This window comes from Numenius arquata, chromosome 2, assembly GCF_964106895.1.
Source record: "Numenius arquata chromosome 2, bNumArq3.hap1.1, whole genome shotgun sequence".
NCBI classification, from domain to species: Eukaryota; Metazoa; Chordata; class Aves; order Charadriiformes; family Scolopacidae; genus Numenius; species Numenius arquata.
The window spans coordinates 60,825,915-60,845,247 of record NC_133577.1 but is presented as its reverse complement, the minus strand read 5'-3'; the positions used below and the strand labels follow the sequence as shown (position 1 = coordinate 60,845,247).

Genomic DNA, 19,333 nt, shown 5'->3' with positions numbered 1-19,333 from the left:
TTCCTCCCTGCTAATGGCAGAGCCGGAGGCCACGGCGGGGCGAGCGTGCGGCTCACACATCTGGCTGAACAGCCCAGTTCTGACATCTCAAGGCTTCCAGCTGACCCTGGGAGTTGGCGAGTGGCTGTGGAAAAGAGATTGTTTTTCCAAATAGGGGAGGCATTTTGCTCTCTGTGTGTCACAGCCAACACGTGCCTGTGTATAGATTCATAGATTGGTCCAGGCCGGAAGGGACCTCCAAAGGTCATCTAGTCCAACCTCCCCGCAGTCAGCAGGGACACCCCCAACTAGACCAGGTTGCCCAGGGCCTCGTCGAGCTTCACCTTGAATATCTCAAGGGAAGGGGCCTCAACCACCTCCCTGGGCAACCTGTTCCAGTGCTCCACCACCCTCAGAGTAAAGAACTTGTTCCTAATATCCAATCTAAATCTCCCCTTCTCCAACTTAAAACCATTGCCCCTCGTCCTGTCACTGCAGGCCTTTGTAAACAGACCCTCCCCAGCCTTCCTGTAGGCCCCCCTCAGGTACTGGAAGGCCGCTATGAGGTCTCCCCGGAGCCTCCTCTTCTCCAGGCTGAACAACCCCAGCTCCCTCAACCTGTCCTCGTAGCAAAGGTGCTCCAACCCCCTGATCATTTTGGTGGCCCTCCTCTGGACCCGCTCCATCAGGTCCATGTCCTTTCTATATTGAGGGCTCCAGACCTGCACACAGCACTCCAGGTGAGGTCTCACCAGAGCAGAGTAAAGTGGCAGAATCACCTCTCTGGATCTGCTGGCAACAGTTCTTTTGATGCAGCCCAGGATGTGATTGGCCTTCTGGGCTGCAAGTGCACATTGCCTGCTCATGTCCAGCTTCTCGTCCATCAGCACCCCCAAGTCCCTTTCCTCAGGGCTGCTTTCTAATACCCCATCCCCCAGTCTGTATTTATACTGAGGATTGTTTCTTCCCAGGTGCAGAATCCTGCACTTGCTTTTGTTGAACCTCATGAGGTTCATCTGGGCCCACCTCTCCAGCCTGTCCAGGTCCCTCTGAATGACATCCCGTCCCTCTGGTGTATCGACAACACCACACAGCTTGGTGTCATCTGCAAACTTGCTGATGGTGCTCTCAATCCCTCTGTCTATGTCATTGATAAAAATGTTAAACAGTATGACCACGCTCGCCACACAGCAAGGAAGACATCCCTGATGCTTTGGAGGCCCCAGGGCCAGCTGCAGCTATGCCCTTTGGTGGAGAAGGTGGTCAGTGCAGCCAGGCAGTTGCTCCCTCATTACACTATCAGGATCTGGCAGTGCTGAATCTCAGCAGCTTCAGCCTGTTTAGCTTCTCGTGCTGGTGATGTCCACACCAAAACTGTGCTCCCTAAGATGGTCGAGTCAGTAAACCATTTATCTTGGTTACCATGAAAGTGCAGGGCACAGTCTATCAAATAGAAGGAATCCAACTCAAAATAGCACGGGCAGAGCAAAAAACACTGTTGGTTTCTGTATGACCCGGTTCCGGCATTTTTGTAAAAATAAATGTTTCTTCTAATATGTAATCAAGGAAATAATTTGTGCTTTTTTGTTACTGAATAAGAAATTTATCAGGAACATTTTGTGCCTACATGCTGGTAACAAACAGTTTCTTTTTACCAGTAGAAATATGATCCTGACTGAAGCATAGCTAATACCCATTCAGTCAGAGAATATGTATCATACTGTGCCCCATTCAGCTCAAGCTGTAAGAAGGCAGTGTCAAAGCACTCAACAGTGAGACGCTGTTCCACATCCTCAACGTGCCCATTCAACAACATCTCTTCCGAAGAGGGAAGATGTCATACTCGTGTTTAAATACAGGCTCTGCTCTTTTGGCAAAGGTTGAAACCAGGTGCCAGCCAGAGGAATGATTGGATGCTCCTATCTAATGGACACGGATTCCCCAATATAAGCAAGTCTTAAAACTGCTGGCTACCACCCAGCCAAAACTTCTCAGAATCTCATTGGTAATTCTTTTTTCTGCTGCTACTAAATGCTCTAAATCCTTGCAGGAGTGGCAAAAAGGCATTTTTACAGGTTCTCAACAGTTTGGGGGAGCTCAGGCTACCCTATTCATGTATTGTGGCCAGTTCAACGGAGAGCATTGGATGCTAAATCTTTGGCATCCAATCACAGATGGGGCAGAGGAACAATTTCTCTAGCATTCTGGTGCTTGGCTTTGTGCTCATCTTTTGTTTATTCACTAGAGGAGAGCAGGGCTCTCTTGTGCTCACTGTAATGGAAACATGGTGTCCAGCCACGGTCTGAAATCTTTAAAGTCCAAAGGAATAAGGCAGTGAATTGGGGCAAGGTCTCAAAACATGCATTTGGACTATGTGATCCTGCTTTGGTTTATTTGAATCTCATTTACTAACTTTGAGTTATGGCTGATTTATTTCACATTTGTCATCACCATCTAATTATTTTTATAACTGTAAAAGTGGTGTGTATGTGTAAATATGTATCTAAATAAAATTCCAGAGTAGTAGACTATAATCTGAATAGAATTAGAATAGGCTCGGAATTGATTTAAAGTCTATTAAAACACTAAATATAATTGCTTCATTGGTCCTCTTAAGTACTTACCATGAAAAGATCTGCTCATTCCCTCTATAATAAAACTGTGCTGAGTGTTATATTTGCTTAAATAAAAAAACCCTATGGTTCCAAAATGATGTTTCACTGCTACTGAGGACTCCCTCCCCTTCCTAAGAATATACATGGGACTGTTCATATTCTAAATTTGGGGGTTTGTCCCATTTGTGCCCAATTGTGTATGTCCTCATAATAAAAATATGCCTTTTCTATTTCTGCGAGTTGTTTTTTGAGGGTTTGGGTTTTTTTCTGCCACGGCATAGTTAGCAGTATTGCTGGTTCAAGGGTGCCAAAATCAAAACCTACGTCAGAAAAGATAATTTAAGGGAAAAACAAGACCTAGAAACAGCTAAAAAGGTTTGAATTGTCATTTTTTACTTTCTGTCTTATTATTTATTTAGATCTTTCACAGTATGTGTGGGTCATATTTTCCTGCAGTTCTCTAATACTAAGGAGGCTTAGAAATATGGTTTATGAATTTTAATGAAAGTTGAGATTATTATGTAATCATATGCTGGGGCCTTAAATCATTAAATAGGAGAAAAACTGCATTTAGAGAGGTGAGAGCCGAAGATGCTAATTTTTTAAATGCCTTTGTTCTGTTTTCACATGGGTATGTCACATATCTAATGCAGACAGTCCTTTATGCCATTCCTTACTCCTTTGCAGGTATCATCGCATTAGTGAACATGTGGTTTACATTTAAAATTCGGTTTTACAACCACAAGGCCTAGAGACTTTATAGTATTTATAGCAAAAGGCTGAGCTGTAGAGCACAGGCTACCACCCTACACATACAGGGCAAGCTAACCCCATTTCACTTCTCTTTTTCTCTCTGTGACCGTGATTTTGGTATTAGGGTCTTCTCCATTCCCACCCCCTCTTCCACTCACCGTCGTCATCCTCAGCTGGGCCAAGCAAGGCTGTTTTCCCTGGAGACTTGTTAGTCAATTCGTATGGTAGAGCAAGCCAGTTGGCTTTAGCGAAGCCTGTGTTTTTGTGCATTCTTGAAACACGCATGAGTTGTTTTTGTTGCTGAAAGCTGCCTTCGTCTTTCAGTGTTAAAACTGTCAGAGCTGGGTTTTCAGGACAGTTTTAGATGAAATGTAAAGTAGATACTTTCCTTCTGAGAGAGACTGCACACATACAAGCCGTTTGATTTTGTTTTTATCCTTCCTTTTCTGCTGCTTAGCCCCAGCAGCACGGTCACTAGGAATAACAATACAGAAAAGTAATTGGATAGTGTGAAGCCATTTGCCGTCACTCCTGACCAAATCAATTCCTAATAGTTCTTAGAGGAAGTGATGGAGTCTGGAAAAACCTTTCTATTAGTGACAAACATAAATCCTGCTACCTACAGATGTGTTTTCGTGCACGCACCAATTAATTTTTTTTTTCTTTTTTTCTGATTTCCGAAGGTTGATTCAGACTGAAATGGACTTATGTGCACACTCTCTGTTTCTGTGTTTTGATTTTTTTTAATACTGTTTTCTTTATCTTTTGATTTCTGTAAAGCTTGTGAAAATTGTGATTTCCAAGTAGCCCAATAGGTCATGTGTACTTGCTTCCCTTCTTTTCTGCATTTTATACTTACTGTTTGCCTATTCAAATAGAATCTTTCTCAGGTTCAGAAGTAATCTTGCACAGCGTGGCTTGTTGAGCAGAAGGGTGTCATACTGAGGCAATTTTCCCTCTGTAGGATGTTGGCCTGGCAGAGATTTTGTTGCAATTGCTCTGTTTATTTGCTTTGTTTTCTGTCTTCTGTCTTAAAGCTTCAGGCCTTGTGTAAGTGTGATGTACTTTTTACTTCTTTTTTTTTTTTTTCTCCCCCTCTTCGTTCTTTTGTTACTATAGAACATTGCAGATAGGCCAAGAACATTCTAGCATGAGGTGAAAACCGTTTTCTAGACTGTGAGGAAGAAATACATACAGAATCACAGAATCTTCATGGTTGGAAGGGACCTTTGAGATCATCAAGTCCAACCACAAAAAAAACTAACCAAACAACCAAACACACACACACACACAGAAAAAAAACCCAACCAAAACCCAAGAAAACACTACACCCCACACCCACCCACAAACAGACACAAGCCAACAATCTCAGGCACTAGAGCATGCCCTGAAGTGCCATGTCTACACGTTTCTGAAATACCTCCAGGGATGGCGACTCCACCACCTCCCTGGGCAGGCTGTTCCAGTGCCTGACCACTCTCTCAGTAAAGTTATTCTTCCTAATATCTAATCTAAACCTCCCCTGCCGCAACTTCAGACCATTTCCTCTGGTCCTGTCATTCCCTTGGGAGAAGAGGCCAACACCCACCCCTCTACAACCTCCTTTCAGGGAGTTGTAGAGGGCAATGAGGTCTCCCCTCAGCCTCCTCTTCTCCAAACTAAACATGCCCAGTTCCCTCAGCCTCTCCTCATATGACTTGTTCTCCAGACTCCTCACCAGCTTGGTGGCTCTCCTCTGGACACGCTCCAGCAGCTCAATGTCCTTCCTGTAGTGAGGGGCCCAGAACTGAACACAGCACTCGAGGTGAGGCCTCACCAGTGCCCAGTACAGAGGCACCATCACTTCCCTCCTCCTGCTGGCCACGCTATTCCTGACACAGGCCAGGATGCCATTGGCCTTCTTGGCCATTTTAAAGGCAAGTAAAATTTGGTAGGTTATAAAAATGGAAGGAAGAGGTTGGCTTCATAGGGCCGTGCATTTTACTACCATGCTTGAAAACTGCCTAGTATTTGCAAGGTCTCTTAGAATCCTGGAACTCTTCCTTTTGTTCGCTATTTCACCAGATGATAACCACAGGGTTAACTCAGTAGAGCATCCTGGCATTGTACATGGCATACAAAGAGAGAGCAATGGTGCTGAAATTTTTTTACACTGGGGGCAATGGATCCATCAGCAAAAATACTACAAACGTGTCTGACTCCACAAAGACACGTTTGTAGAGAAATTAAATGAAATGTGGGTTGTGTAATTCGCTATAAGGAGTAAGCAGTTTGCTAATAAAACTGTGCCGGAATAAGCAAGGGGTCACTCCGTTGGTTCCAGTGCTTTTATGACTGGTCACTTCATTGGTGACTTTAGCCTCTCTTCGGTAAGAGATTTTGATAATTAAATGCTGAGAAATGGAGCAAGGACAAGTTGTTATAGCCTTCAGACTCATTTCTCACTGTGGTGTGTTAGCTACTGCTGCAACATCCAATCTGTGGAGTGCCCCAGGATGGCGAGCAACTGGTAGAAGAGGAGGGCCAGAGATGGAGGACCTGGGCTGGAAGTCACACGGGAAGAGGAGCAGAGTCAGGGCTGGCTGTGAGGGTGGAGAAGCACAGAAGGGCTCTCTGGGGGCTGAAAAGTTCTGTGTGGAGGTTGTGAAGCACCAGGCAGTAACTGGGGAACAGAGTGGGCAAACTGTGCCTGAGGAAGAATGAATGTTTAAGAGGACTGAATTTGGGCTTGAGGGTTGGTAATCATCACAAGTAACCACCTCTGGCACACGTCAGTCTGGTTTCCTGGGACTGGCTGGACTGGGAGCATCCCTACATTTGGTGTACAGCCTTTAATGGGAATGATAACTCCAAGCTTGACTCTTAACTGCATTGTGTATTTTTGATGGCAATAGCAAAACAAGCCTTAGTTTTTCAGTAAACTATGGATTCAGTGAGGGTAGGAGCATGAAAAATCTGGCAGTGGGATCTCATGCTACATTTGGTTTTAAGGGTGTGATATGCGCTGCCAAACGTCTATAGGGCCTGGAAAACCACAGTAACCATAGCCAAGCCTGTAACATTCATCCTTTTTTCTTAACTGTGAAATCACAGGTGGTGAAAAGTTGTAGTTAAGGATAGTCTTTATCATCCTTGGAGTCACAGGTGGTCAGCCAAGTGAATTCAGAAAGCGAGCACCAATTCCTCACAGGGCATAGGGGCTGAGGAGTTAAAACTGAAGAGGTTTTCTTGGTCCAAGTGGCAGGAGCCATGGAGGAAGCACAGGTATGAGGGTTTGGCAGAGGTTCTGTGAAGCACATAACCTTTGGTAGATGCATCTCTTGGTAGCTTTTGCATGCTGGTTATTTACTGAGAGGCCAGCTTTCATAGATATCAAAGCTTGGTTTCATAGAGTAATGAGCAAACATAGCAGTATGGAGAAACAAACAGGGAAACCTGGCACAGGCAATGTTTCCACCAACAGTATATGGAAAAAGGAAATAATTACAGTAAAACAAGGGGGTCAGTCGTGAGGCTGTATCAGGTGAAAAATGGTGTGACAGTTCTGATATCATTTGTCTCCTATTAAGGGGGTATGTAATCATAAGTAACAACTTAAAGAAATGAAGGGGCCCTCAGAGAAGGAAAGGATGAGTTGCGACAGTTAATAGAGAAGAGAAAGATTTCACATGAGATGTATGTGGCTTTCCGCGTTTTTTGAAGTAGTTTTAATCTGTTATCCTGGGATGAGTACTTCAAAAGCATGTTCTGCAATAAGCATAGGTTGTAAATCCTGTTGCCTGCCTCTGACCTTTGGGAAAGAATGTTGGGAAAGAAAGAGCAAGACTTACAGTTTGTGACTGTAAGTCGTTACATGTCACATTAACCCTCCTGTCTTTCATTCACGTATTATTTTATTTGCATTAAGCTATGCCTGTATGAGTAAGAAAAAAGCATTACCCAGAGGAGATTCCTGAGTAGCTGTAAAAAAAAATAAAATAAAAAGACCAGCTCCCAGGCTGGAACACAGGCCAGCCGAGTGCTCAGAGACAGGATTAGTAGCAGCAGCCACCTCGTGTGCTGCAGAGCTCTGCCTCCACCAGAGCCGTGCCTGGGCACTCCCTGGTGCTTCCCAAGGTTTAGGCAAGCGTGAGGATAGCTTTATTGTCAGCAGTTCACATTTGACCGTAATCTTCGGCTACATAAAGCAGTAATAAAGCCTACCGGATGTTCTCTCTCCTCTTTTTTTTTGTCTCCCACCAATGACATATATGGAAAGAGCTGCTGTGTGCAAATTGTATGTTGCTTAAAGAAAGAGAGTGAGTGCCAGTGTTAGCATCCAGTTATGAAGTACAGCAGAAAGAAAATGGGAGAAGACAAATTATTTTTTCTGGAGTCCAGCTATACCATCCAATGTCTGACCACTTGTCTCTCAACACAGTCTCCTGTAGGGTTGCACAGACGATTTGAGAGCTCAATTTGGGCTGTAATTAATGCTTGCCTTTTCTTTAACTTGAGCTGTATACCATCACAAATTTCCACAAGAGCTCCTCGTCTCTAAATTCTCTCTTCACTTTCCTCTGCAATGTAATGACCCCAACCTGTTTTCCTTTAGAGGGTGTACCTCTACTTTTTTATTACATTGAGAATAATTCAGTGGTGAGGCAGAATTAAAGCTGTCGTTTTCATGTCTCATATAAAACACGCATTGCTATTTTATCAAATATCCTCTGGTTTTGGTAATCTCCTTGTTGATATATCAGCTCTCCTTTTGCCAGATCAGTATTAAAAGTTTGGCTAAAGCTGAATCTATGGCAGTGGGAATTTTATTGGCATGAGCAATGTTGTGATGCTAGATGTGTTTTGGCTCTGAATGTAAAGGTACAAAGTGATGGTAACAACTCCAAGTCTTCTCACCCTATTATGAAGCTAAAAGAGCTGTGTGAAATAAATAGTAAAAACAGAGCTGTTTCTCCAAACAAAATGTGTAATAGATATAGAAGCATGGATGTTTCAATTAAAGCTAATGAGTGGATTTTCTCACTTACCTGTACTTTTCTTTGTTTTTCAGCTCATGGGGCATTCTGAATGGGATCACAAACGAGGACCCAGAGGCTCACAGGTCAGTTGCTGAGTGTTTTGTGTTTGGTTTTGGCTTGTTGTAAGTTTAAGTTATTCAAGCAAGTTTTCCATCTGAGATTGGCAAAGTTGTTCGTTTTGTTAATATTTGCAGGATTGAATCAATGGAAAAAAGCATAAAACCGTGACAGCTTTCATTAATATAATTTTTGAGCTGTAATCCAAACAGTTGATCCAGACTGCGCTGAGTCATACAACAGAAAGTTTCTTTCAGTAGCAGAAAGATGGATTAGATATATTAAGAAAGCATTTCTTACTCAGCTGTCTCCCTGAGGATACCAAAGGAATGCAATTTTAAATAATGCGTATATGTTTCGTGGTGTTGTGCTTTTTTTTTTTTAAACCTGAAAAACTTGTAAAACTTGGATGGCTCTCTCACCTTGTTCGATAATAAAGGGATTAGTGGTGTTAGAACTGTGTGGGGAGGTGCAGGAAAGCCATGTGTAGCTACTGGTTTGCTCTTGACACATCACTGAAAGGAAGATACGCTAGTAGTGTTAATGGCATCATGCTGATACATTTTTAAGTTATCTATAGAATTAGAATTGCTGCGAAGGAGACATTGCTACCAATACTGATGTTCAGGAGCATTCCTGCTTGAGAAAAGCAATCTTTCCCATCTGAAATTATATAGATACATTATTAGGGCTCCAATATTTTGGAATTGCTTTTCCTTCAAGCGAAGGATTTTTATAAGAATATGAACTTCTATGTCTACATCTGTAATAAGTATGTTTGCATACATGTTTGCAACCTTAATCTTATTAGGGTAGTTCCTAGCCTAACCATTATACTGCCCCATGCAAAAATCACTGGAGTTACCTGCATTTTTAATGAGAAAATATCATATGTTAATCAGGAAGCTACTACTTATTTTAATAGACAAGATTTACTATTTTTAATGTAAGATTAATTTATTACGTTTTGCTTTTTTGCCCTTATTGTTGCATATTTCTACATTTTTTTTTCCTGAAGCTTTCTAAGCTTCTGTCTTGCATCTCATTTCAAAACCATCTTGAAATTTGCAGGAAATTTAGTTTTAGAGGGGTTGCAGATCTGATTTTTTTCAGGTGGCAGTCTGTCATTTCAAAAAGATTAAAAAAAAACCCAACCAGAAAGCAAGCTAGTTTTCAGTGGAAACTGAGGATTTTCAGGCATTGGGGAAATCCTGTCCAGTAAGGTGAGAGCTGTTCAGTACATAATGTCTCCTGCTTCTTCTGGTGTGCCAGTTGAGCTTGTTGTGTTCTTCTGATCCAAAGAGTGGAAGGTAAATTGGACTCCTCTAAATTACTGAGGGGAAGGCAGTCACTTGAAGGACTCTTAAGGTGGCTTAGACTCCTAAAACTTTTCTACCATTATTGCAAATCTTCATATGAAAGTATGAAGATATGAAAATATGTATTCATATGAAAATACGGGTGGTCTTTTATATCCTCTGAATCGTGCCCCACGGTCCTAATGGTTTGCCTGCGGTGCTGACTGGAGCGTATATGAAGTCTGCACTGGTGTTGCATCAGAGACAGAGGTCTAAGTCCTGTCTGAGTCCTCATGCCTGATATATCCTGTTGGCTATGCGCTTCCCTGCTTGAAGGATTTTTTTTTTTGTTGTTGTCGGCTAGACATTTTTGAAGGTTTACAGCTAGCCAATAAGAAATGCTAGAGAAAAGGATTTAGATGGAAGGTAAGTGGTATCAACCCGGTCCAAATAGATTTTAAATTAAAAACTAAAATGGATCAAGCTGCCTTTAAAAAAAAAAAAAATAAATCTTGCTGCAGGAAATTGGAATTGGGCTGTTTAATAGATCCCTTTTGAGTTTTCTGAAAAAGTGAACTCACGGGATGAAATAGTTCCCGAAGAATTTTTTTAATTATTTGTTCTCATGAGGCTATGGTGTCTTCCAAGGAGGGTTCCAGAGAAATTAATATATTGCCTGGTTTCTCTCTTCAGCCCCTTCCTGAGGATAAGGAGGGCTTGCATGGCACGGCCTAATTTCAAAGGAAGAGTTCCCTTGGGCATTAACTCAGTTGCTGCAAATGCTCATCTATATGGAGTGCAAGTGAAACCAGTTGTTGGGTACTGCTAGAGAAGGTTGTACTTGGCAAAATGAGACAACTGGTTACTAAACATGCATATGAAATTCTCTGGGTTTCAGTAGAGGCTGAGGAGGAGATAATTGTGACAAGATAACTCTATATAAATTTTAAATTTTTCTCTCTCTTCTGAGAATGGTTTTGTTCCTTCCCTCTGTGATGTTTTAGATACTCCACCACCATTTCATATTTAAAAAATGAAAGTGGGGTGTAGGTAAGTTCCATGGAATTCTCTGCAGGTCAGCCTGCAGTCATTTGAACCTTTCCTGAAGATTATTGTTGAATTATTAAAAACATTATTCTAGAAAACTCTGTATCAGATTTCCATGTAGAAGACTCCTGCTGATTATTTTTTTCTTAAGCAGAATGTCTTTTAATTTTATTGTTTTAACAAAATAAGCCAAAATACTTCACCCCCGGAGAGCACGTTCCTTCAAAACAGATTGAAGTCTCCATATGTAGGGTTTCCTTGACAGACAGTGAGATGTTTCCTCCTAAATCCATCTAAAAAGAAATGCATAGTTTTGATCGAGTTCATCCTCTAAGCGTTCTTATTTGTGCTGTGTATAGGTGTTCTGCAAAGCTTCTAGAAGGGTAATTATTATAAATCTTGGAAGAACCTTTTAAAACTAACAGTCAGCATATACCACAGAAATGTTAAAGGATTTTGAATAAGGTAGGAAAAACAAGTGACCCAAGCTCACCGATTACTGTGTGGTATCCTAGTGCCCAGTCACAAGAAGCAGGGAAGAAAAGTGTCATTAGGGGGAAGAAAATAAACCTTGGTGATTGCACTTAGAGCCTCAGACTCTCTTTTACGTGGCTCTGAAAACTGTCTTTGATAGGAATAGTGTTAAAATGAATTTGAGTAGTTCCTTGAAAGCTTAGGAGAAGTTGAGGAGGATCTGATTTTTGCATGTAATACGAGAGACCTGTTTTACCATTTTGTGATTTAGTTGTTTTGTTGCCGGTTTGCCCCTTTAATAAATGTACCCTTTGTTAAACAGGGTCTTGCTTAAAAATTAAGATGAGTAATCTCTTGGGTATACTTCTCCTTCAAATCAGTTGTTTAAAGATGAAGTAGCGATTGCCTGCAGGGTCTGAAACACGGTGACTCGCGGTGTTTCCCTGGGTCTGCAGGGCTTTCCCCCAGCAGAGAAATGGGACTTGGGAGGAGAGCTCTTCCCGGCCAGTGGTAGCCTGCGCTGCTTGGGCAAGCAGCAAAAGGGAAGGAAGGGGGTTAGGTTTGTGTTATTGGGAGCCAATTTATTAGTCTTCCATGATGTTTTAATTCTTATGGAGTAAGATATAATAAAAAGTGGGAAGATAGTTCTGAGGAAGCCGCCAGTGTGTGAATGTTAGCAATGTCACTTAGAGAAAAGGAAGTGGAACCGCTAGTTTACCATAACACAAAACTAATATCCACATATAAACTCATAAAATTATTCTACCAAGACTCATTAAACAAAATTCTAATTCTGTCGAGATTTTTTTTTTTAAGAACTAGTAGGTTTTTATGGTATGTATTGAAACATGAAAGGAAACTACTACAGTGCATGTCATAATTCTTAATGACCCACTTGGAAAATATGTTCCCTTTCTGCTCGTGGGAGTTAAATGCAAAGTGAAGTAGTTACAGGTAGTGATGGATGTCATATGAAATACACTGAGGCTTATGGGAAATTCTGTTTGCAGGAGTTTGTCTCCTGGTAAGCATCTGCAATTCAATAGAATGTAAATGGGACAAGTTAAAAGCTGTCTTTACAATATTTAACTTGCTCCTGACTTCCACGCCAACACTCACTTTTTTATAGATTACACTCACATGTATGTGTATATGTGTGTATGTTGCAGGATTCCTTTTCTTTTAGAATAATTTTACTATTAAGGCTGCTGCTCTTAGAGTGAATTATAGGTTGCCTTAAAAAGAGAAATGACATCCTGTCTACCTACTTCTTTTTTTTTGATCACCAAAGATACCACTTCTGCTGTAAATGCTTCACACAGAGGACTCACTCTCTAGATTTGATGTCATGCAGAAAGTGTAAAGTGAATTTCATTATGTTCCATGCTTAATTTTTAAAATTAATACAGGTTAGGATTTAGGCAGGAAACTTCAAAATTAAGTTCCAAGTTAAAGAATTCCTAAATGTTTAGGAATGTTTAAGCCACCTAAAGAAATATCTCTCTCTCTCAAATAACACATGCAGTCTGTAAAACCACATCATCTCTCTCATGTGAGGGGAAAAGATCCGTACCCCTTTCTAATATCAGTACATCCGACAAGAAAATGTGACTAGCAGAATTAATCCTTGACATATTATCCCTCTGCAGAAACAAATATGCAAACTGTATTTTAATTTTAGAATATGACATTTTTAATTTCTATATTCTATAATATTATATAATATATAATATTATATATTAGATATAATATATATCTAATATTTAATATTTTAATTTAGAATAATAATTAATTATTCTACTAAAACATAAAATACTTGATACTTCTAAGGTATTTCAGGTGGGAGCCATGGCACGCATTGTGCACAGGTTTTTACGAGGGACCTTGAAGGCGTGGGAGTTATTTGTTGCTTTGTCATCAAGCCTTGTTCAGCTTGCTGAAGATGTAGGCGTAGCCCCAGGAGTCAGTGGAACCCAGCGATCGTTCCTCCAACGTTATAAAAGGATGATAATCGGGAGAGAAACACAGACGTCCAGTGTTTTTAATTCTCTTTAAATACAAAAGCTCTCTATTATATATCTGAGGTGCTGCGTTTTACCCCTCCAGTTCCTAAGCAACAGCTATTTTCAGATTGAGTGCGTCTGGTGTTGTCTACCTACTTCATGCTTTTGCGAGGTAATTCGTCAGTGAAAGCCAGGCTTTTCACTATATCGCCCGATACCCTTTGTCATGGCACTATAAGGAGACGGATGCTGTAGAGAAACGGGAGAAGCTTGGGTGTAACCGGGCTCAACCTTGCAGCTCACAAAAACTTCTGTACATCGGGGAGCTCTGCCATCTACAGCAATGAAGCACAGGAGTCAGAAATAAGGTTCTTGCCACTGATTCGGGAGAAGCCTTTTTTCTTGAGTGTGGAAAACCCTCTAGAGCAGATTCAAAATCATGAGCCGGAAATCTCTGTACTTGCTGAAGCGTAGATGGGAGTCGATTCCCGCTACTGACCAGGTACTGTGCTCTGGTGAATCTGTTGTGTCACTGTCTTCCCTTGCAATGCCACTGTAGAGAGATTTACGGTGATTTAACGGTGGTGGTTGGGGTCCTCTAGATACAGTGAGAACCAGCTCATCGTTATTTGTTGTTTCCGTGATGAATAGTGCAAAATGTTGGTAAAGCCGATATTGCAAGAGCATGTGCTTGTGAATGTGAAGGTGCCATGACAGCCCACTAATGCAGACTTAAGTAACTGACAGAATCCCCCTGTCTCAAAAATGACACTTTTCGAAAGGTTTTAGGAGTATTTTTAAACTGAGTGGCTAAGGCAAAGTGTAGTCTACTGCTCACGGGTTCCTCGGTGCATGTCTTTGTTGCATTTCGTATCTTACATGTATTTATCTATGTATGAAATCACTGATTACAAGTAGATGTAATGCATTGGCAGAACCTCAGCTTTTTCAGCATCCTCTTGGTTGATGCATCATTTCAAGTATGTTAACAAGGACGAGAGTGAAGCAGATGTAAAGGATGCAGACCAGATGTAATGTAAAAATTGTGGGATGCTGTTTGGAGCAAGTATCGTCACCATAAGTGGGACTAAGATGTGATAAATGGGAGTATGATCAGGACATTTCCTGCTTCTTGCTCCAGGCACTCCAGGATTCTGTGACATTTTTTTCAGCAGCTTACTTGGAATGTAAAGACACTAAAAGTAATAATTCTGGAAATAATATTGAAAGGAAGGTGGAGGTAGTAGCTTAAGACACGTTCTAACTCTGTTTTCTGTTTATAAAGTGGTTTATTATGAAGCGATGCCTTTATATAGTGGGGAAAGAGGCAATTTGGGAGGAAATTCTTCAATAGAAAGAAGGATGGGCTATGGAAATACTTCTCAGTTTTTGAGAAGGATCCACCTGTACACTTTACATTCGGAAAGGGAAGGGCAGGGCAGATTACATGCCATATTTTATAGAGTTGTAGATTTTAAAGCCAAATTGGACCACTGTGAACATCTAAAAATCTCAGGCATATTACTAGTCAAAAAATACCATGCTGTCACATCAGGCCTATGTTTTCTGGTTAAATAAGAATATGCCTTTTAAATAGATCCAGTGTTAATTTAAAGGCTTCAAGTGAATAATCATCCACTATATTTTCTGATAAACTTTTTCTATTTTTTAAATGTTGTCTTTTTCTAACATAATGCCTTCTCACTTGACTTTTCAAATTTAAATCTCCCACTGTATCAGTCTGCTACGCCTTTGAATATAAAATTTAAAAAGTCCTCTTTCAGAAATACTATTTTTTTCCTGAACCAGATACTTAGATAATTCTTCTACTTTGGTTTGCTATCATTTAAACTAGCTGAAATACTGAATTTCAAAAGAGTCAGGTTCTCTGGTAATTCGCAATAAAAAAATTACAATAAAAATAATAAGGCATTATTAATGAATACAATTTTGTTGTATTGAAATTGCATTGAATTGATCCAGTTCAATTAGGCATTCTTAAATCTCCTGGCAAAAGAGGGGTAAATGAATGCTCTGTTATCAAGTGAGTCATTTGTCGTCTTGTTTCTGTTAAGAAAATGTTGAGACACTAATGTTGTTTCAAAGGAAAGCTGTATTTCAGCCTCGCTTTTCCAGTATTTCCTTTTAATTACACTACCCCTGATGCTGCATTGCATCATACTGTGTTACAGTGTGATGTATCTGGGAAAAATAAGTATTCCTTACCTGGACGTGAGGTGTGCTTGACTGCACTGAGCTGCGTATCCTTTCCGTCATCAGCCCCTCAACACCTCTGGCGGGTTTTAAAAGATAAAAGGAAATTTTTCTGACCCATGTGCTACTTTGGGAGAAGTGAGACTCGGTAACTGATGCACGTAGATGGAGTTGACTTGAGCATAGTGTGAATCTGTAAGGCTTGTTTGAAGGTACACTAAAGGAGGGAAGATGATGTTCAGCTTCAAACACATAGGTATTTCTCTAGCTGTTCATACTGCTTCTTACGCTGGGTGGAGCAGGGATGCTCTGCTTGTTCTCTCCCTTGCTCAACAGTGCCTCCTAGGAAAATACAGTTACTGTGCAAGATGACAACCACAAAGAGGCAACTTCTTGAGCGTTTTAGGCTGGTCCAGTTGACAGCATTATTATATAAAAATAATAGCTCTCCCTTTTGGTGCAAACTCATTGTTTAGTCTTTAAAGGGATGCACTGGCTTACTGTGTTCCAGGCTAACCCTGAGGAGATGATACTACATTTTGATAGGTACGTAGTAACTTCATAGGTTATTTCTTGTCCATCCAACAATTCGGATTGCCTGAAAGTCTTTCTTCAAGCTTCAGTAACACAGGTTTTGGGGAAAATTGGTTTTATTTGGTTTATGTGCCTGAGGATCTTGTTTCTTGGACTGATCATAATTTTTTACCCGTGACAGCTGCAAGTGAGAATGATTTCACTGAATGGATATGTATTTTATATGCACTGGTAACCAAATGAGCCAAAGGTGATGAGGTGTTAAATCATAGAATCATAGAATTTTTTGGCTTGGAAGGGACCTCAAAGATCATCTAGTTCCGACCCCCCTGCCACAGGCAGGGAAGCCTTCCACTAGACCAAGTTACTCAAAGCCCCATCCAACCTGACCTTGGACTCTTCCAGGGTTGGGGCATCTGCAGCTTCTCTGAGCAACCTGTTCCAGTGTCTCACCATCCTCACAGTAAAGAATTTCTTCCTAATATCTGATCTAAATCTCCCCTCTTTCAGTTTAAAACCATTACCCTTCGTCCTATTGCTACACTCCCTGATAAAGAGTCCCTCTCCATCTTTTCTGTAGGCCCCCTGTAGATACTGGAAGGTTGCTCTAAGCCTTCTCTTCTCCAGGCTGAACAGCCCCAGCTCTCTCAGCCTGTCTTTATAGGACGGGTGCTCCAGCGCTCGGATCATCTTCATGGCTCTCCTCTGGCCCCGTTCCAACAGGTCGATGTCCTTCTTATGTAGGGGGCTCCAGAGCTGGACTCAGTACTCCAGGTGGGGTCTCACCAGAGCAGAGTAGAGGGAAAGAATCACCTCCCTTGACCTGCTGGCCATGTTTCTTTTGATGCAGACCAGGATGCGGTTGGCTTTCTGGGCTGCAAGTGCACATTGCCGGCTCTTGTTGAGCTTCTCATCCACCAACACAGCTACTCCTCCTCAGGACTGCTCTCTATCCATTCTCTGCCCAGCCTGTATTTATGTTTGGGATTGCCTCAACCAATGTGCAGGACCTTGCACTTGGCTGCGCTGAACTTAATGAGGTTGGCAAGGGCCCACCTCTCAAGCCTTTCCAGGTCCTCTGGATGGCATCCCTTCCTTCCAGCGTGTCAGCCACTCCACACAGCTTGGTGCCAGTGAAACTTGCTGAGGCTGCATTCAATCCCACTGTCCATGTCTGACAAACATGTTAAACAGCACTGGTCCCAATACTGACCCCTGAGGAACGCCACTTGCCACTGGTCTCCACTTGGACATCAAGCCATTGACAGCAACTCTTTGAGTGTGGCCATCCATCTCATTCTTTATCCACTGAGTGGTCCATCCATCAAATTCCTGTCTCTCCAAATTAGAGAAATATTTGCTGTAAAGATGTCGAGTATTTTCCTCTTCCTGAAACTCCCTGTAGATTTCATGGGCCATAGTTCCAAAACCAGGAAATCTAGATTTATAAAACAATATAAAAGCCAAATAACTCAATAATTGATATACAGATTTTTATAGCTCTAGATTGTTCAAAGGAATATACTGTGCAGGTAAACAAATGCATCAGTAATATTTCTTTAGCTAGAAATGCATGCTTATAGCAAATTAAATAATGGTAATGCTTTCTGTACCATTAAGTCACCAATTTAGATTTTGATGGATTTGTGTAAATCCCCTGAAGTGATGGCTCTCTTACCTCCCAGTGATTTACAGCACATCTATGCCTAAGGCAGTTTGCATATATGCTGCAATATCAGGTTCCTTACCACTGATCTGGCAGATAGCAGAAACTCCCGTAGCCTACAACCTATGCAAGGTGCTAAACAGGAGATAAACTGCTCCCAACGTGACTTGAGTCATAACTCTGTGAAATGATAAATCAAGGGGTTTTCCAAGAGGGAGCTTGATATAACATTACATCATGCAGCCACCATATTTTCAGTGTGTTCATCTATGAAGTAATTGTGATAGACTAAAGCCGCTGTAAAGAAATGGAAGCGGGTCACTTTGTCAGGATTGGGAACTGTGTGATTGGGAACACTTTTTCTTTCTTTTTTTTTTTTTAAATTGATGGCTGTCTTAGCCACAGGCTTTTTTGCTAGTTGCATCTTTCTTTTCTGCTCCGAATTGTCCTCAGTCATAACCCCTACGCATCCATGAGGATGGATAGGTCGTATCTAATGTCTTTATGAGGAGCCTGGAGTTCCTGTGCTTTATTTTTCTCTCAGATGTCCATTAAATTCAGACTTTTCTTTGCTGCTGTCCAGGTGCCCCTGCACCCAGCAGCCTGAGAGCAGCATGGCACTGCCAGCTGTCTTTGGCCAGAGCCAGCTTCACTGGGAACTTCATGGTGAGGAAACATAATCCTCTGCAAGACAGCAGTTCTTGCGTCTCGACAACAGGCATGAACGCATCAGTATGGATGTTTCTATAGGGGAGAGCCACAGCAGAGGCTGGTTTACAAGCACGACAGTATCAGGGATCTGGGTGAAAACCTTCAGTGCAGTAAGGATTCTTGGTACTTTCATCCTTTCTGTGCAAAAGTCACAAATTTCTTCATAGAGAAGGGCATGAAGTGATGTTTATGGGTGCGGAGGCCTCGGAGCAATCGGTGTACCCTGGGTAGGTCTCCCTGGCTCAAAGATAGCCTAAGGATTAGAAAAATGTGCAGTAGAGCCAGGGCCAGGTGGAGGCAAGAAGCTCCTTTTCCTTTCAAGTGCCTGGTGGGTTTTGCTTGGTTATTCCTTTTGCACAACCTGTCTCCCGGGCAGGCTATGGCATGTGGTGGGAGCCATGCTCCCCATGCCATAGCACACGGTCTCTTGAGGAGGTTTCAGTGGCAGCAGAATAATAAACACACACAACCATGGAGAGGCAAAGCAAGCACAAGGTGGAGGTAATGCACTACCTTGTATCATTGCATTTACTTAGAAGCATGTGCCAGCACTCAGTCAGATGGGCTGCAGGAGCAGCAGCGCGAGTGACCACAGGAGCTCAGCAGAAGCCTCCACCTTCCCTTGTATCTCCAGCTTATTCAACTCCATGCACCCAGGCGTTGCAGCCTTTAACTCATAACTCATCTCTACCCCCATCTTCACGTTAAAAAGGCCCATGGGGAATACATGCCTGAAGCAGAGTTCCTGCTGGGACACATCATAACAGTGATCCTTGTATCTAACCCAGTCCCTCTTATTATACCTGAAAAAAGTTTTTAAAAAAATGTTTCCTGTTAACTATGTCTTTGTGGTTTTCCACAGTTATTCATTGTTAATAAAACCTTACATTATCCTTTCATTCAGCAGACAAGTTTTCAAAGCTTTAGTGGCAGAGCGGAGATTTGTGGAGTTTGGGATGTTATG

At 41.7% G+C, this 19,333-nt stretch overlaps 1 protein-coding gene across 1 annotated transcript in view; it reads left to right on the top strand.

Annotated features, from left to right (window-relative positions):
* PDE3A (phosphodiesterase 3A) overlaps positions 1-19,333 on the top strand; it is a 277,318-nt gene that overhangs the window by 168,119 nt on the left and 89,866 nt on the right. The window contains exon 2 of the mRNA XM_074166942.1: positions 8,398-8,448. Within this exon, the coding sequence (XP_074023043.1) occupies positions 8,398-8,448 (51 nt within the window). The remainder of the gene's footprint in view (positions 1-8,397; positions 8,449-19,333) is intronic.